The sequence below is a fragment of the Apus apus genome, chromosome 10 (genome assembly GCF_020740795.1).
Source record: "Apus apus isolate bApuApu2 chromosome 10, bApuApu2.pri.cur, whole genome shotgun sequence".
Classification (NCBI taxonomy): domain Eukaryota; kingdom Metazoa; phylum Chordata; class Aves; order Apodiformes; family Apodidae; genus Apus; species Apus apus.
Window position 1 is genome coordinate 13,420,250 of NC_067291.1, and position 18,559 is coordinate 13,438,808.

The 18,559-nt window shown below is 45.4% G+C and overlaps 1 protein-coding gene across 1 annotated transcript; it reads right to left on the reverse strand.

The window, feature by feature from the left end:
- Window positions 1-648: 648 nt before the first annotated feature.
- On the reverse strand, window positions 649-17,437 carry TICRR (TOPBP1 interacting checkpoint and replication regulator). The gene is made up of 22 exons (XM_051628624.1): window positions 16,781-17,437; window positions 16,049-16,334; window positions 15,231-15,463; window positions 14,744-14,987; window positions 14,074-14,209; window positions 13,204-13,346; window positions 12,523-12,735; window positions 12,121-12,269; window positions 11,288-11,382; window positions 10,837-10,930; window positions 10,597-10,676; window positions 10,069-10,311; window positions 9,377-9,473; window positions 9,055-9,127; window positions 8,213-8,353; window positions 7,642-7,732; window positions 7,077-7,138; window positions 6,292-6,447; window positions 5,428-5,585; window positions 2,932-5,227; window positions 1,489-1,602; window positions 649-1,115 (listed from the first exon to the last, which is right to left on the reverse strand). The coding sequence occupies exons 1-22, from the start codon at window positions 17,435-17,437 to the stop codon at window positions 997-999; spliced, it is 5,880 nt and encodes a 1,959-aa protein (XP_051484584.1). The 3' UTR covers window positions 649-996.
- Window positions 17,438-18,559: the final 1,122 nt, after the last annotated feature.

The window sequence follows — 18,559 nt, forward strand, 5'->3', positions numbered from 1 at the left end:
AAATTGCCATCCTAAAGAAAAATGGCAACCTTCCCAAGATAATGCACAATTTTAGCCCCTTGTAAGCTATGTCTCAGGCACTGAATCACAGTTCCTGCTGTCTTCATGGGCTTAGAACGCAAGCACATGTTTCACAAACAACTAAGTCACTATGTAATCAGTGACTCAGTTTGGTGAAGAACAATCTTTGAACTGTCATCTCCAGTTAATCCATCAAGTTTTACCTCTCAAGGAAGTTTCCCCAGCCAGTCCTCCCTGGAATTTTGCAGAGAAGGACAATGAAGTTACTCCATCAGTACCTTCTTACCCAGTAGTGGCCAGGAACAGATACAGAAAACCATAATCTACAAAGAGGGAGAATCAAACTCCTCCCCTGTTCCCAGCTAGATTATCTTTCCCCTCCCCTATACTCTTTTAGCATTTCTCAAGTATTGCTCAGTAATTTACTCAATCCATCAGAATTAATCTGCTTGTTATTTTCCCACTAAGCTGTAGCAAACTGAATGCAACTGACAGAGGGATCAAGTCTGCACCAGAACAACACACAGCAGGAGGACACAGCTTGTTTTGTACCCACTCATCCCCAGCATCCTCCTTCTTACAGCCCCGATCCTGAGCCCAACACTTGGGCAAAAGACAGATTCCTAATTAAATGACACAATAAAAATTCACATTGGTTTATTTTACAAGAAAGCTGTAGAGAAGTGACAATTCTCCCTGTTTACCTGGCAGAATTGAACCTTCACTGCAGAATTCAGCTGCCACAGGCACAAGAGGTACCAGTAAGGCCAATGATGGATGGAGAGATGCTGTAATTGAGGCTAAAAAAACTCACATTTGTAGGATGGTCCTTATTTCCACTGTCATATGCTTGCACCCAGTCTCCTACCAACACAAGACAGCTCCAGTCCAGCACCAAGGATAAGGTCCTTGTTAAAAAGCATGTTGTTCAGCTGGCTTAATGCAAAGTCTCCCATACTGTTCTGGCTCCAAACTTCAGCTGAGCAGCCTTTTCCGTGAGTAAGTCCTGCTAAGAGGGCGCCTCCTGGAAGCCATGATGTGGAATGGAGACAGCTCCTGATTGGCAGTCATCTGGAAGGCATCAGATTCCTCTTCTACAAAATAGAAAGAATTAAAATTTAGAATAAAAAAAAAAATTGACAATTTGTCAAAGTTTACTGGTGACTCCAAGAAGCCAAATACTAATCAGAAAACAAGATCAGTAAGCTGCACTTCATACTAAGCTACTACCTTCCTTCATTACTACCTCCCTTTCCTTCCAGGCTTCCCAGTTTATGCCAAGTTTCTTGAAAGCATGGAAAATGGAGGCAAAGAATACAGAAGTGTCAGATAAAACAGGCTTTTTGCATAAAGACCAGTCCCTAGCACAGTATGCTTTTGCTCTCCTGTAATTGCAAGCAAGTGGAGAGCACACCCAGTCTGCTGGAGCCCACCCAGCCTTCCCCTGCAGCACAGGTGGTTGGTTACCTTGGACACGTGTTCTCCGAGATGGTGGGGTCTGTCCCTGGCACAGCAGTGGGGACTGGGTCAGTGCTAGAAGGCTGCTAGCAGAGAGCACACTCTTCACTGGTGGAGTTGAGCCTGGAGAAACACAGTGAGATGCTGCAGCAACCTGACAACTCAAGTTGCCTTCAGGTAAGTCATACACAGCCCTTATTCTACCTCAAAACCTCCATCAGTACAAGTGATACTTTATCTGAAACATCTAGGCTGGCACAGTGGCTTTCTGGCATTAAGAAGGGTAAAGGGCAGTCTGGAATTAGCTCTCAGCTCATTTGATTTTCTTAGGTGGTTTAGTAGAAAAGCGCTTCACTTGTATTAAACATGGCAACTCTTCAGTCATCTCACATGTCCTGGAAGAAAACTTGTTATAACATGATGGTCTGTAAATACAAAAACAAGGTCTGTAGCTCCAGAAAGTCTCTTATAGGACCAGTTTAAGGCTAAATACTGCTATTTAACATCCTGAATATAGACTACTGTTGCTTTAAGTCTGCCCTCTGCTTCTCGTTGGTATCTGTTGAATGAGATGCTGATGCTGGATACAAACCTTTCCTTGTGAGAAAACTGACACTGAAGCTTAATGCTTCAGGGGATGCCATGACTATAGAACAGTTGCTGCACTCCCTTGAAAATACCTAATTTAACAATTTTTGTTACAAGTTTTGTAACTGTAACAAGTACTTGAAATTCACAAGGCCTTACTTGAAGAGCTGAGACATCTTGTTCCACCCAGGCCAGCTGAATCATCTGTACCCATAGCAAAAGCAGAGGGAGTTTAAAATTAAATACCTACCAACACAACATAGAACAGATAAAAAGTGGGGCACCAAGAAATGCCAACATCCACAGGACTAACCTGCCAAGGCTCCAGTTTGTACTGAAGCAGCAAAGCCTTATACTTGAGACAAGTACCTTTAGTGATGGATGCTGGGCAGAAATAGTCACCAGCATTAACACAAACCCAAATAAATCGCCTGGTCTAATTTCAACATGTATTGCAATAGAAGAGCTATTGCTTCCCTCAGTCATAGCTTGCATTGCACTCTGTGCACTGTAGTTAGCTCAAACCACCTTTACTCACTCTTGAGTTCTCACTATTTACAAGATAGCAGTTGGATGCAATTTTTAATCCTCTCTCCAAGTTCCCACTTTCCTTTTAATTCCTCCAACCTTCTGTTCTTTCATATTTCTCTGCTCCCACCCATCATTATTGCTCCATTGATTAAATCCTCACACCTAATCTGCCTCACCACATAATTAACTTCTACGTGATTTACAACCCACTGTCCCCCTCTACCTCATTCTCCCTCAGGTAGTTTGACAGAAAAGTTTTATTCTTGTTTTTGTCTACCCCCCATTTTTAACAATCTCAATTTCAATGGAGTGTCAGTCAGGCCACTTAATTACCTGAGAAAAGGAAGACATCATCATCCCCAGCACAACTGTGCTGCTCAGGAGCTGTGAGTGCACATACTTCTGGTTTCTCAGGAGGTACAGAGTGCATGCTTGATTTGCTCCTGTTGGCGTCATCTGCAGAAAATCCAGTGAGATCCAAGTTGCATCTATCAGCGCAAGATCTCTTGGGATCAGATTTCTCCTCCTTTTCTGGCGATAGATACGTAAAGACCCGCTTCCGAGATTTCAAGCCAAAAGTTCCCAGGGCAGACTCGTCAGCCCTAGGCTCAGAGTCACTAGGAGATGCCTGATCCTGGAGCCTGTAAATCCCTTCTAGTTCAAATTCCCCAAGAGTATTTGTTACTTTGCTGATGCAGTGTTCCAAGACTTTCATCTCTCCTTCTCTGCCTGCTGACATCCTTTTCTGTTCATCAGCATTCTTCTCACTTTGCCCACAGCTAGAGTTGGCAGTGCTGCCTGCCGCTCTCTTTCTCCGAGGCCAGTCTTTGATGGCATCAGGAGTAGTCTTCCCCTTCTGCTTTGGAGAAGGTGTCCAGGGAACTCCTGCTTCTAACGGGGATGGGGAGGTGGCACTAGAGGCACAGCTTGTTGGGGTGTATGACTGGCATATGTAGGTCTGTCCTCCACCTTTCCCAGGTGTACTGTGGAAAGAGCGAAAGCAGGAGGGTGAAACACAGGCAGCTGCTAGCTTTCCTGGGTGCCTGCTACACCAGGTCACAGCAAGATCACCAAAGGGGCTTTCTCCTCCCTTGGTTTTGCTGGCACTTGCTTCAGCTTGCACTTCCAGGGAAGAGCAGGAGCCAATTTTCTTAATACGAAGTTTGGGCAGGCCCGAAGCCTGCATTTCAAGTTCCACTTCGTACGTCGGCGGGCTCGCAGAGGCTGGTTTGCAGCGGCTTTTAGGAGTAGGGAACCTGGCCAGGAGTTGAGGATTTCCCATCCGTGCTGCAGCCTCCCGCTGTCTCCTGTCTGCAGTGCAGCGTAAAGAATAGGCAGGAGGAGACTTTGGCGCAGGAGGCAAAGAATTCAGAGCAAATCTGGAGTGCCTCTTAAGACTCGGAGCCTTCAGCCCCAGATGTTCTTCTCCCAGCTGGGTTCTTGGTTCCAAGTCATCACTAACTGTTTGAGAACCACTTAGGAAGGACTCACAGGTGTTCGCACTCAAGTTCCCCTCCTTAACCAATTGATCACACTCTGTCTCAACATCCTGTGCATGTACCTGCCATTCAGCAGAAGGCTTTGGAGACGAATGTTTCTCCAAGTTTTTCATGTCCTCTCTTGGAAAAGACTTTCGAGATGTTACATCCATCTGTTTACTTTTCTCCGGTACAGGGGTATTGTCAGCAACTTGCAACTGACAAAGCTGGAGGGTTTCTACAGAAGAGTTACTACCACTATAATTTAAATTGTCCTTACTTTTAGAAGGTGTTGCACATGCATATGTGAGGTTCTCTCCTCCAGAACTTGGTTCACATTTGACCTGCTTAGATGTGTGAAGCAGGGGCCTCAGCGAAGCGCCAGGAATACCTGGAGATTTTTGAAGAGATGGTTCAGATGCACCAAGTTCCCAGTCAGACTCCCTAGTCTGCATGTGGGAAGGGGAGCAGGTTGCCACAGTGTTCTTGGAACTTTCACAGAGAGGAGAACTGAAGGGGGGCTCTAGCCTCATAGTGAGCTGTGCTATTTCTGCACTCAGAGGGCTGGTACGTAATGTTGAACCTGGATCTTCAGGTTTCCTGGGACTACTTCTAGTTACTTGAGATAACAGATCTGACTGCACCTGAACTTCCTTTGTGAAGATTTGCCTCCCAGTACCAACTGGAGATGCTAACCTTGAGAGGTATCTCAAGGAACGTCTTGGAGTTTGCAGTTCTGTAGAACATCCTTCCTGGATGGCAGAGGTGGGAGAAGCAGCTGGATTTGAATCTGCTGGAGGTAATAATGAGGCATCAAGCACTGGGAACCCTTCATGTTCTAGTATTTGTAAGCCAGCTTTTTTGCAAGGAGGGGAAAGTCTTTCTGCTGGAGAACCATCCTTAGAAGTTCCTTGCAGTAAGTGAACCCTCTTACTTCCAGTTAAGACAGATGGTGAGTTGACCCCTTGTACAGGATCAGAAAAGTATTTTCCCAAACACTTGGCTGCAGTCTGCTTAGCAGCTGGACTTTTGCCAGGAGTCTTCTCCAGCTTCTGTGGTGTCCTGTGGAGAATGCGAGGTGATCTCCTTGGTAGCTTACTGGCAGAATTTGGTGCCTTCTTGGTAAATTTATGAGGTGTTTTTCTAGGAGTCTGCAGAGGAAAAAAAACTAAGTCATGGTTGTTCTATTTCAGCAGTATTAACCTACCCCTCTTAATATTTACTTCCCAAGATTTAAAATACAAAAACAAAAAAGTGATTAAAACTTAAAAGAATCACTAAATTCAAGATGTGCAGGTTTCACTAAACATTAACAGAAAAAGGAGAAAAAAAAAAAAAAAGGTGTTTCTACCTGACAGGCAGTCAGCTCCTCTAAGTGTAAGGCATCCCTCCTTGTTCTCTTCCTCCCAGGTGAAAGCTTCACTGTAGAGCTACACGTGTCAGTGACTGCACCAAAGAAAAACCTCTTGGGAGTCTGGACAGGGGGGTTCTCTGAATGCTGCTTAATGTCTAGAAAGTGGAAGAGGACAATTCAACTAACATCACGTAACCTGCCACGAACAGTGGTCTCAGTCACTCCTGATGCATGTACAAGCATAGCCCTGGCACGTTCCTTTCCAGCTAAAGGTTAAATCCTCACCAGAATTACTGTTATTTCCCAATTTGAAACTAATATCTGTAGAAAAAGTGCTCCAGCATGGAAAAAGTAGAAAATAGCTCCACCTATTTATACCTTGTAGCTTAAGAAAGTTCTGGTTCATGACTAAGGATTTTAGTAAGCATACTATAAAGAACTAAATGTCACCATTTATAGCTGTTAATCCTACTGAGAAAGCCGGAAAAGATCCTATCAGTCATTGCTTTATGCTGCTACAGAGTAGACTGAAAGCAGCTTTAGGATTTCTGTCCCATATTTTACAGAGATTTCATTGCATTTAAGGAATGCAGACAATCAGTGTATTCTTCTAGATGGGCCTGTCTGGTTTCTTACGTTGGCAGTGTATTCATCACAGAAATAGCTGCCATACCATCCTCCAAATTCAGATTCTCAATTCAAAAATAATTACTGGGTATGAATTTCTGTCTATAGAAGATATCACATGATAGCTCTTAGCTTTTTACAGTATCTTGTAGAGCCAAATCAAACCAAACTTAGAGCCATCCATGCCAGCTTTTCAGTTCAGCAGTACCAGCCTGCTCCAATTCCATCCAGTACCTTCTACATCTTGCAGTGCACAGCTCTCCTCTTCTTGTCCTTGATGGACTTGCTGTGGATTTTGTGAGCTGGGCTGTGTAGTGGAATAGAAAACACCAGAGCAGGTCCTCTTCAGAGACAGCTGTTTGATACGTGGGCTTCTTCTCAAACCTGCTTCTGAAAAGGTAAGAATATTGGAGACTGAACTTTCTTTCTCCCACAACAACAGGGACCTCTTCAGGAATAGTTCATAACTGAAAACAACACTAAAAAAAACTTCCATACAGCCAACTAGTTCATGTAGGGAAGCAAGTGTGTGAAGAAGAAAGCTTCAGCTTCATTGAGGATTTTGAAAATTAATGCATACAAATCTCCTTCCAAATCATGATGCCTTCTCCTCTAATTTATTATTACTCTCACCCCTCTCTAGCACCTATATGGAAAGGTACACTAGGGAAAGCCATGTTGCATTCAAGTTACATTCACATTACATGATCAGTTAATTCTGCTGTCTTTTCACTAGTGATTTCAGCTTGTTTACCCTCAAAGTCCTTCATGTATTATCATTTAAAAGAGTTACTCATCTTTAACTTCTACTATCCAAGGTTGTCAAAGCAGTGAGCAGCAGCTGGTTCTGTCAGAGGAGGTTGTGCTCCACCAACAGAATGGTACAATATTTCTGTACTGACTATTCATGAATTAACTCTATTGAGACATGCTTATCTTACAAGCTACAACAAAGCAAAATCACCTGCAATTAAAAAAAAAAACAAACGAAAACACAAAAACCAAAACACAGTGCTTACCATTCATGGCCTTCTCTGGAGACTCTTCTACAACACCAGTGTCACAACCTGGATCAGAAGACCTCAAGAAACAGCCAACATTTTTGCCTTAGCATGCTACTGACAGTTACAAAATTGGAACTTACAATAAAGACTGAAAAAGCAATACTCTATTCTACAACATTATACTGCTTTAGGGGCTACTTGAAGTGAGCAATTGGTAAGCACTTTGCCTCCTATTAACTTCTGATTATGGGGAACTGTGTAGCTGTGGTACAGGTAACAGTTCTACATGGAAATGAATTTTAAATTTCAGCCTGGACTTCACAAATCACAGCCCAGAAGCCCTTCAAGCAGCACATAAACCTTAACAGCAGTTTGCTGCAGGATTTCAAGTACCCTGACTTCCATGATGAAGCCAAGAACATTTCTCCACTTTCACACAATAGAATTTGCCCACCGCTGGTTCTCCTGCTGTAGATGAAGATGACACTTTGACCCCAAAGACAACACCTGGTTCTTGTGCTCTCAGCCTTTAACTAAACATCCAGTACTTACTAAGTAAATTCAGGAGTAGCTTACTCACCGGCCTTTGATCTGTTTCTGTAGTAATCTCCTAGAGACCTGCTTATGTAAGGGTGTTTCTGCAACTCTCTTGGTCAATAACTTGCGATGATCTACAAATCAAGCAAGAGCTGTAACACTGCACAATTACAAAGCAGTTGAGACAAATAAATATTTTTGTACAGGTTTATGTAAGGATGACAGCCAACATGGAATAACTGAGCACTCATAAGCTATCCTTGTATATTTCAGAGTCCAGTGTCTGCACTCCCTCAACATTTATAGTTCAGACTGTGTCAGACATTTAACCTACTAATATAATTTTTATTCTTCATCTTTCCTTCACAGGTCTGTTTTTAACCAAGCATTTTAACACTTGTTTTCTTTACAAGGTGTAGAATTGTCAGTAAAAAATAGGCTTCTGTTTCAATACCATCCTGTTCACTATCCAAACACTAGAGCACTGATCTAAAAATATTTTCTTCTTCACTAAAAAGAGTTATTCGTTGTTTCATAGAACTGAGGACACAAAAATTAGACATTTTGGCAAAAGCTTTTCCACAGCAATCCTACATGTGCAAGTCATGCCCTACCTTTAGAGCCTTCATCAGGGCCTTTGTACCGTAGACCTTCCACAGCAGACACTGACTGGCTTCTGGGCATCTTCTTCATGGACCTTTTTGATGGTGAAGCTATCTTTTCATTGAACAGGTTCCTCCTTACCTTTGTAACTTCTGTGAGGCAAGACAGAGAAAGAAGTTACTGGATTAAAAGGAAAAGGGGAAAAAAGAAAAATTACAGAAAGATCATTTTGTCAGGCTACTATCGAGATGGGAACATCACATAACAGTGCAGAAAAACAACTTTTTGGAAGCCACAAAACACTGAAAAATTGTTTTTTGGCACCTAGAATGTCTTCTCCTAAATCCACCCTAGACTTCTCTTACATATTTGGATTATTTGCATTATTCTAGCAATAAGATACAAGCAGATGCCATAGCAGAAAAAGCATCCAGTCAATGTCCCAGAGTAACATCAAGTGAGCTACAACATCTCAACTGAAGCACACGTGGGCTCAGAGAATGCAGGGGGGATTGAATTTTGTGAAGTATCTTGCAGAGAGAGATCCTGTTTCCAGATATAAGAGGTGACTCCTGTCCTCACTGGTTTTCTCTCAGGACAGAAGATAGAAATATCCACAAGATTCAAGGAAAAATTGAAAGGGTTTTGTTTTTTTTTTTGCAGCCTAAGTGAGTTAGGTATTCTACATGTGAGCACACACATTTTTTTCCTCAAAGGTTTTGCAGAATTCAGTCAAACCTCCTTCAGATTTCCAACCTGCTTCAGCATAATTTCATCACAGCTCACTAACATTTACAGGAAGAACATGTGCCAAAGACACACCTTTCCATGGAAAAGCTAGAAGTCAATATACCTTGCACTGCTTCTTTCTGCAACGAAGGCATCAGTTGGGACTTCTCAGAGGCAAGGTAAGAACTTGAGTTCTCCTGAAACACACAAAAAATTAGCCTCACAGGCAGTTTAATGTTATATTTAATTATTATATGAACTGTAAGCTCTGAACCACACATTATTGCAATTCCCCCTTCAAAATGATGTTGCTCGCTGCACAGCTATTCAGGAAATACTTACTAAGTGAATACAGAGTAAGAGTTTTAACATTTGAGTGTCACTTCACAATGTTGCTGCTCCCATGCAGAACCAACACCCACACAATCCTTCTGTAAAAGTTTTACCTTTCTGACAGGATTCTTGGCTGTCTTTGAAACCTCAATTTGACGCAGGTTCTGTGGTGCTTCTGTCATGCTCCTGTGTCTGGCTAATACATTATTCCTTTAGAAAGTACACAAACATGAAGTTAAAATAAGATAGGGACAGATACCAACCTAACGACAATTGAACTCGTGTTTCACTCTAGACACAGGATGTTTTCACCTAAATTCAGACTGCAAATTCTGTGTTGGAGCCTCAACTTAGGTTACAACATTGAAAGACAATTTGCAATATAAACAGCTAAACCTCACTTTCATGTTGGTATTAAAACTTATTTCACAATTTGCTAAAATACACACAAGGCCTCCAGAATAGAAGTCTACAGTAAATCTTGGGTTTAACCTTAACTACATAGGGTCACCTACTGCAGAGTAGGTCATCATCTTCCTCTCATGGAAGATGCTGATGAACTCTACTTGTGCCTAAGATACACACACAGCATCAAGATTACACTTTCATATAGTCAACAATAGTAAGTTAGTAAAAAACCAGGAGCCCTTAATATTTCTCTCAGGCTTGCAGAGCTACCAGCAGGTGCCCGCTAGCCCCCGCCAGCTATCCAACAGCAGAAACAAAGATGACTGAGCCATAGTTTAGAGAACTCCTCAGCCACAGCTCAGGCAACAACAAGCTGCCTCCTATTTTGAATTATTACCTTCTCTTTCTGGCAGATCGGGTGCGGAGCTCCTCCAGCTGATCGCTCTCAGTGCGTAGGGAAAAGGTGCTGGGAGTTAGGGCAGATGATAAAGACAATGGAAGACCTGGAGACTTGCTATCCAGAGTCACAGAGTCATCACTGAAGAAGTCTGAAGGCAGAACAGATGCCAGCTTTGGGGGTATTTGTATACCAAGACCATAGTAAATATCTCCAAGGGTCTTCGGTATAGAATTCATATACCTAGAGCAGAGAGAGCCCACATTAAATACAATCCCCCAACAAAAACTGTCAGTTTCAGTCCCAAGGTTTGAACTACATTTTTGTTTTTAAGTGGCAATAAAAAAACAGTGAAAATCAACTGGGCTTTCATTAGTTTACTTATCGACTACTTTTTCTATCAAGATCAAATGTAACAGGCAGAACATGACGATGCTGTAAATGAAAGCTGTAAATTGCTGTTTACTCAAAGATACCCAACCAAAACCACAGCCCCTAGCAACACTTAAATCATCCTAAAGAACTTACAATTCTAGTATTTCCTCCAGAAATTTTGTAAGATACCCTGGGTCTTCAGTCAGACTTAAAATGCGCAGCAGATCTGTCATCTGGAAGAGAAAGCAAGTTAAGCAGGTGAGACTTGCAACACCAGATACTATTTTTCAGCAAGGAATATAATATGGCTACAGTAAAATCAAGGGAAAGCAGGTTCCAGGTCTGCATTTCCAGTGCCATCCAGAAACACAATCTGGTCTATAATTTACTTGCCTCTTCTAACAGCTGCTCCATTTCATCAGTGTTGCTTTGCAGTGAAGGACACTGAAGACAGAGCTCAAGGCGCAAAAATACCTGAAGTCGGCACCTAAGGGAACAAGCACTCGTGTTCACTGCCTTTTTTCTGCTGGAAACAGCATATTTACTGCAAAAGGTATGCTCAAAACAGCAATGGGAGGGGAACTGGCTCCTTTTGACAGCATAATTAGGTTTGCATTTCATTCTGGTGGCAGGGGAGACTGCCTCACTTCAGGTACAGGCTGCCATGTTTATCACACAGCAGGTGTATATTTGCAATTAATAAAATATTTTTACTGTGGCTAGATATTCTCTTTGGAATATCTACTCCATGTAAATACTTTTCCACTTGTACAAAAAACCACCATTACAAACTGCTAAGCAACTCCCCAGTACCACAGAGATTGAAGTAAATAGAGTCTCATACTCTCTGACTTTAGTCTCCTTCTGTGAGCCATGCTGTTGTCTGAGCATTTTGCTGGTTTTCAGGAGATGGTTTCTGACTCTTTCCACACAAGCCACCTGCAAGCACACAATTACAGCAAAAACTTCAAGTCAGTTCCCTGTCTGCATGATAGGTTTTTACCCCCTCCTCTCTTATTTTAGAACCAGCTCAGGTGTTTTTTTTCTCCTTTCAGGAAAGGAATTCTCTTTTTCTTTCAGTAGCAAAGTCACACTGACATGAAACAGAACAACTTATAGCTTGAAATGACAGAGAAGGTCACTTCCAGTTTCAGGCCTTCTTCTGTGACTGTGAATTTGTCTTCCACAGCATTTTTTTTCCATTATTTACAAATTTACCAATTTTGGTTTCAGTGAGTTACAATCTTTAATGTTATTTATAGGCTTCAATTAAGAAAGACCTTGAATTGTTTCTCATTCCTGAAGAAGCAGTAGGTCTAGATTTGCCACCTAAAGCATAACCAGAAGAGGCACCTTTTTTTAAAAACATGGTTTGCAATAATGTGTTTTTTAAAATACCGTCTTTGAGTAAGTGAAATCAGAATGAATTAGGCCAATGTAAATGAAAAAGATGTCTGTTGCAGTCTTTCCCAAGAGTGCAAACTGATAACTGAACTGGATTTCCCTACATTCTTTACAGCTACCTACAGCTTTTCACTACTTAGTTAGTGGTTGTGCTTTTAACTATGGGTAACTGTGCATAAAAAGCATCAGTTAACATGAAGGAAAGGTAGCCTGAAGTAGCAAAAACTTTGATTTCCAGATCAGTAGCAACCCTGCCCATGTGCTCATACCTACCTCTTTCTCTTCAGCATTTTTTACTTTCAAGAACCTTTTAATGGCCACAATCATATGCTGGGCACACACAGATGAAACAGCTCCCTCAGCAACAGACTTCTGGTAGCTTGCAGTTAAATGGGACTGCAGTTCCTCCTCAGTTTTGAAGTCTGCAAGGGAAATGGTCTGGGTTAGCTACATATTTTTTTTTATACACACACAAATATATATATACACACACAAATATATATATAATAGAAACTGAGAGAAGAGTGGAAAAAAAACAACAAGAAGAAGATCCAGCAATTCAAACATTAATCTGCTCCCCAGCACCTAATTCTCCATTATCATCTTTCCCTCTCCCTTCCAGAAAAATCCCATATGACCTCCTACAAATATCAGGACTCCCAACTGAACACACACCTATTAAGATTTTAAGTGTTTTTTCCTTTTCTTCCACCTTGTCATCCAATCTTTTTGCTGAAAGCTTCTGTGGAACCTTCTCATTCGCTGTTGGTGGCACATCATCAGGTTGACACTTTTGAGCTTTTACATTCAGTCTTGCTACGTTGAGCATCTGCAGGGATCTGGACATGGTCTTCATCTTCTGCCTGACTGGAGTTCGGGGAACCCCACCTGTCACACCAGAAAAAGGAAGTTCTACCATCAGACACTGGGGCAGGAACTCCATCCAAGAGCATGATATCAAATTCTGTGTTACTGTCAAGTGAGATTAGTAACCTTTACTGGGGGGGGGGGGAAATGGTCCAAAAGGTTTGTATTTCTCCATGAAACAGATGTACCAGCAACATAGCAGGCATCTACTTCTCCAAGTAAAAACTCCCAAGCTCTGCATGTTGCTTTTTTAACAAGTTTATTTTTGGTCACTGTGCAGCCTTGAATTAAAGAGTCATTTGGGCTGTACTAAACAACAACCCCAGTGTTAACATGTAGATAATACTCTCTCTAAATAAAAAGTACCTAAAGCATGTCACTACTCAGGACAGTACACATTTCTAGGGTTCATGCATCAGAAATGTCTTCTGAGAATTCTTTAGCCTCTTTAATTGATCATGTGCACATATAACCCCAAACTGTACATACGTTTCTTTTTCCCATTTCCTGGTCCAACTGCAGCAGATCCTTCACTGAATTTTCTCCGATAGAGCTCAGATAGACCTTCTGAGAGTTCCACTTCAGATTGGTCTGTGTCATCCTTCCCATTAGCACAAGGAATCTGCAGAAGCCTATATAAAACCATTTGATACAGTTATAAAAAATGATGGGAGTAGGAGGCACATCCCTTGATCCCAGTGGACACAAATCAGGATTGATATGTGCCATTCCTGGGGAAGCATAACAATATACTGCAAGCAACACATGCTAGTACTCTTCCAATGCCTGCTCCCCAAAACTCTGAAGAGATACAAAAAACCCAAACCACTCTCTTAAAAGGATCACATGGAGCTGGAAACAAGAACTGCCTGATGTACAGTGCATATGCCACTGAACCACACCCCAAACTTACAGGAGTTTGTGCTACCTAAGCTATCCTGCAGCTGGCCTTTTTATGTTAATGCCTCACCCAGCAAGCTCTTTGAAGCAAGCAGGCTTATTGGTTCCTCCTAAATACCAACTGTGGTAACAGCCACTGCCTTCAGTACCTAACAGTGGATCTTACCAAACCACAAGACGAGCTGAAGTCTGACATTTCCCCAAGTACATTAGGTCATTTTAAGTAACCTATAACACACTTGAAACTGCCAGGACCTGAAACCACACAACCTGCTACCCAACCCAGCCATTTTTCCCAGTTCCTCTTGTCTATACACCAAGAAATAAGAAGCAAAAGAACACAGTAAACTGAGCACAGATACAAAAGCATTAGGAGGAGCAACACTACAGCTACACCCCCTTAAGAGGAAGCAGAACTCCGTTATTATTACTCAGAGATTTGTTTCAGAAAAAAAATACCTGAATGACTCCATTAGATCTGAGCTTGCTCCACAATGGTTGGATGAAGGATACCATGTTTCAAGTACTGAAGGATGCCAGCCACCTGTGTGGGACAGCTCCCTTTGGACCCACTCTGGCACAGAAGTTTCTTCTCCTGTGAACAGACACACCCAAAAATCAGAAGGAAGCTAAATGAAGTGCCAAAAGGTCACACCCTTCACAGAGGCTCTAAACCAAAGGTTTCTAAATGGTTGCACCTGGAGGGGCAATTCAATAGCCAATACATCAGGTGGGGGGATTTGTAAGATTCATTCTGACACAAAAGAGGTGAACTACAGCAGCCTCCTTGCAGCCACACCCAAAGACTTCACTGGCCAGGGATGGCCTAGGGGACACATTGTAGGAAATCTCATTCTAAAAACTTATCCCCAAGCACAAGCAGCTGTGCTTTACCTACAAGCCAATGGAAGCTACTGCTCTGTCAATCAAACAGGTATATCAGCACAGATTTCTGCATCACAGCACAAGGCCTGAGCCACAGAAGACAAGACAAATTAACAAATCTGGGGACAAAAGTTCCAAACATTAGACTCCTCACCGAGGAAATAATTAGTTTGAGATTCTTCCACTCTAAATCAGGTATAGAGATAATCAAAAGATGTTAAGTTCTGCATTTCCAGACACCTACCCATATTGGCCAGACAATCTTCCACCAACGTGTCAATTTTACTCAACACACTACATACAACATCAGGGATGCAGAGAGCATGGTCCTGGGGAGAGTCCTCCACAACAGTTCCCTCAAGGTTGCGTCGCTGAACTTCAGCCTTGTTCTCAGCACTGAGTATGGCCAGAAGTGCAGAGCTCTCAGAAAGTGGTGACAGAACAGCAGTGCAGGGGCACCAAGCTTTATCTAAAGAGACCTCAGCAACCTAATTAAAACAAAAAAGGAAGTTTACAGTATCTAAAAATAGAGAGACCTAAGCAGTACAGATTCTTTACAAACAGGTTATAGATTCACACAATTTTCTAAAGAATGTTCTGAATTTAGCTCCAAATTAGCAATTTGCAGTGACACAAATCCCACTGTTGTCTTCAGAACATGATACACTGTCACCCCATTTGTCACAGCTGACTTCAGAGCAGATATTAGTTTAAGGCAAAGGAAGATTTACCATGTGAAGTTCTTCAGTCACTAGAGTCCTTAGCAGTTGGTTAAACAGTGACTCCTTATGTCCAGCCCCCAGGCTCTGCAGTATCCAGCTCTCTGTGAGGAACTGACTGGCCTGCATTGAGCTCCATCCTGTCAGGCTTCCCCTCAGGAAGATATTGACTGGACAATCAAGTTGTCTTTGGCTCATGGTTAGGGGTTCCAGGATCACAGCACAGCTTTCCTGCTTCTTTCCTCCTGCACAAGGATAAAGCAAAAGTCCTAAAGCTTGTAAAACAGGATTTTTGTCTAGATGAAGAGACAACTTAAATGGAAGAAAAAAAAAATTCAGAGATTAAACTAGGAATAATGCTACTGTAAGTGTATTGCAGAAATTATCTTCCCAAGCCCTAAGCTGAGTGCATGAAGGGACCACTGAAGAGACAATGCACACTTCATGTTGCTTTAAAGATAACCTGCTTTCTTTTGAAGGGACTTTTTAATTTGTACTTTCAGTTTAGCCAAACTGAAGCTGAGACAAAGCATGTAGAAGAATAGAGTGTACATCTATATAAGGTGGGAACAGCAAAAGCTCTTCAGGCATCCAAGCTATTGGAAAAAGGGAAGACTGAAGAGACTGAATCAGAAATACAAGATTATAGGTCTCATAGCAGAGAAACCAAAGCACATGCAGGACTTTTTTTTTTTTTTTAGAAGAAGAACTTAGGCTCTTAAATCTCTGGAATTATTCCTACACATACTGTTCACAAGGGCAACTCAGCAAGGACCCTGCATGAGAGATCACTTATTACTCTGCACACCTATTTCTTTTTTTATTATTACCAGGCAGGCTGAGAAAGATGGTTCCCTCTTGCTGGGGGAACACTGCTTGAAACACATCAGGCTTGGAGAACAGGCAGTTCAAGGTGGCATCCAAGGGCAGAAATGTGGTCCAAGGCACAGTTTGTGGCACTGGTGAACTGGGGTCTCCAAGAAAGCCAGGAGCAAGACCTGCCCTGTGGTGACTCAAGCTTTGCACTAAGGCTTCAGACGGCAAAATGGTGCCCCCCACCTGACGGAGCAATTCAAACATTGTCCAGTATCCAACCTGGTCTGGGGAGTCCATCACCTGAAACAAAGTAACAGAGAGGCCTCAAGTCAATGTTGGCACGTGATAAACCGCAGCTGAACACAGATTATGAGCTTCTAGGTGAAACTGCATAAGAAACACATACAGGAACCCAATAAAGAAAATACTCTTCCCACTGAATTAAGAGGCAACCAATATTTCCAGGCATGTATCTAGAGACCTGAAGTGTCAAGACTGTTTATCTGCAGCTCTAACTCAAAGCACAAGCCAACCCATCACTAAACACTCAACAGCTACTCAGTTATTCATGTATCTCCACCTCCACCGGGAAAACCACCGTTCCAGCTTTCAGACTCTCCCTGAACACGACAAGGCAGCAAAGCCAGGACCCTTCCCGCCCACTCAAAGCCCGTAACTGCTCTCCCCTCTCATCCGGGAGGGCAACACAGGAGATGGCTGCACGCTGAGCGGCACGACCCCGTCACCTGAGACCACTCGGCAGTGTCCACCCAGAAGAGCGTGATTTTCTGGTCCGCAAGCAGCTCCCGGACGCTCCTGGGCAGCAGTTTCTCCGCCAGCTCCTGGGCCGTGGGCGGCCGGCACGGGGAGGAAGGGGCGTCGCTCCCCCAGACGAAGCGCCGCAGCTCCCTCCGCGAGTGGGGGCACGGCGAGAAGAGGAACACGGCGTTCACAAAGCCCTCGGGAGGGTCCTGGCTCTCCGGGGGCTCGGCGGCGCCCGGCCCCGTCCTGCGGCTCCTGCGGAGCGGCTTGGCGGGGGACGCGATCTCCGGGCGGTCCCACTGGAAGCCGAGGAGCGTCTCCTTCAGGCCGCTGTGGGTGAGGGCGGCGCGGGGGGCCGGCCCGGGCAGCCCGGCGGGGGGGCCCCGCGCCCCGAACCGCTCCGCCAGCTCCTCCTCGAAGCGGGCCCAGGCGCCGGGCCCCGGCGTGCGGAACCCGCCGCCCCGCCAGGCCCCGCCGCGGCCCCCGAGAGAGTCGAAGAACCTGAAGGCCCAGCGGAGGCGGCTCAGCCCGAAGCGGCAGCCCAGGTGGTTGAGGAGCCGCAGGGCGCCGCGCTGCAGCCGCGCCCGCCGGCCCGGCCCGCCCGTGTCCAGCAGGAACACCAGGCTGTGCGAGCCGGCCATGGCGCGCGCCCCGCGCCGCTCCCGCCGCCCCGGCCGCGCGCGCCCCGATTGGCTGCGGCCGAGCGCCCGCCCCCCGGCCCCTCGCTCCCCATTGGCCCGCGCCGCCCCGGGCGGCAGGAGGGGGAGGGCGGGGCGCTGCCGAAGGTTCAAGCGGCGCCCTCCGCTGATTGGCTGGCCTCTGAGGGCGCGAGGGCGGTCGCGGCGCCCCTATTGGTCAGGGCGCGTGACGGCAGCGGAGGCGGGTCCCGCCCCCCGCGCGCCGAGGCCGGGTTCAAACCTGGAGCCGTCGGGGCGTGACGTCACGGCCGGGCTGTCACTGCCCGCCCCGGCGGGAGCCCGGGCGGCGGCACCCGGGGCTGCTCCGCGCCTTCCCGGGGCTGCTCCGCGCCCCGCGCCTCCCCGGGGCTCAGCACGGAGCCGGGGGGGAGGTGGCGGGTGCCTGGCCGGGGCTGCTGCCCGGGGGGTCACGGACAAAGACCCTGGGCTGCCCCAGCCGGCACGGGCGCTGGCGGGCAGGGTGAGACCCGAGCGTGGGGGGGTCCCGCAGGGAGGAGGGACCAGAGGTGCCCGCGCAGCCTTCTCCCCAGAGCCTGACCGCCCCAGCCTAAACCGGTGCCGCCCGCAGCCCGGCGTGTTTATAAAGCAACAAAGGCAAGCGGGCAATAAACCACCCGTTCGGCTCGGGTGGTGACTGTGAACACAAGGAGGTTTCATGAGCTGGAACGAGGGGCTGATCCACTTGAGCGCGCAGGAGAAACCTGCCACCAAGAGCAAGGGAAGGACACCAGGTCTCCCTGGCTGAGCGGGCGCTGAGCAGCCCGCAGTCTGAGGGACACGGGCTCTCTGGGGAGCTGTGGGTCCCTCCTCCTGGCTGGGGGTTCCTCTTGGCCCCATGAGACGTCTGACGCTGCTTGTCAATAAATCACTCGCTCGTGTGAGCCCCGAGGAAGCCAGTCGTGTCCCCACCGCCGTGGCCCAGCTGCAGGCGTCCGTCGAGGACGCTCAGAGGAGTGTGACCAAAGCCTGCCCTATCACGCTCCACGTGGGACCAGAAAAAAACCTGGGGCATGGGGGGAGTTTCCCAGCAAAGCCTGGCAGCTCCTGACACTGGAATTGCCAAGG

What these genes read in the sequence shown, in the direction of transcription:
- TICRR (XM_051628624.1), bottom strand. Translation starts at nt 17,437, where the DNA reads ATGGCCGGCTCGCACAGCCTGGTGTTCCTGCTGGACACGGGCGGGCCG. An exon ending in GATCTAATGGAGTCATTCAG is followed by an intron (nt 13,347 to 14,073) that starts GTATTTTTTTTC and finishes GGTTTTATATAG; the next exon opens with GCTTCTGCAGATTCCTTGTG. An exon ending in AGGAGCTGACTGCCTGTCAG is followed by an intron (nt 5,228 to 5,427) that starts GTAGAAACACCT and finishes TTTCCTCTGCAG; the next exon opens with ACTCCTAGAAAAACACCTCA.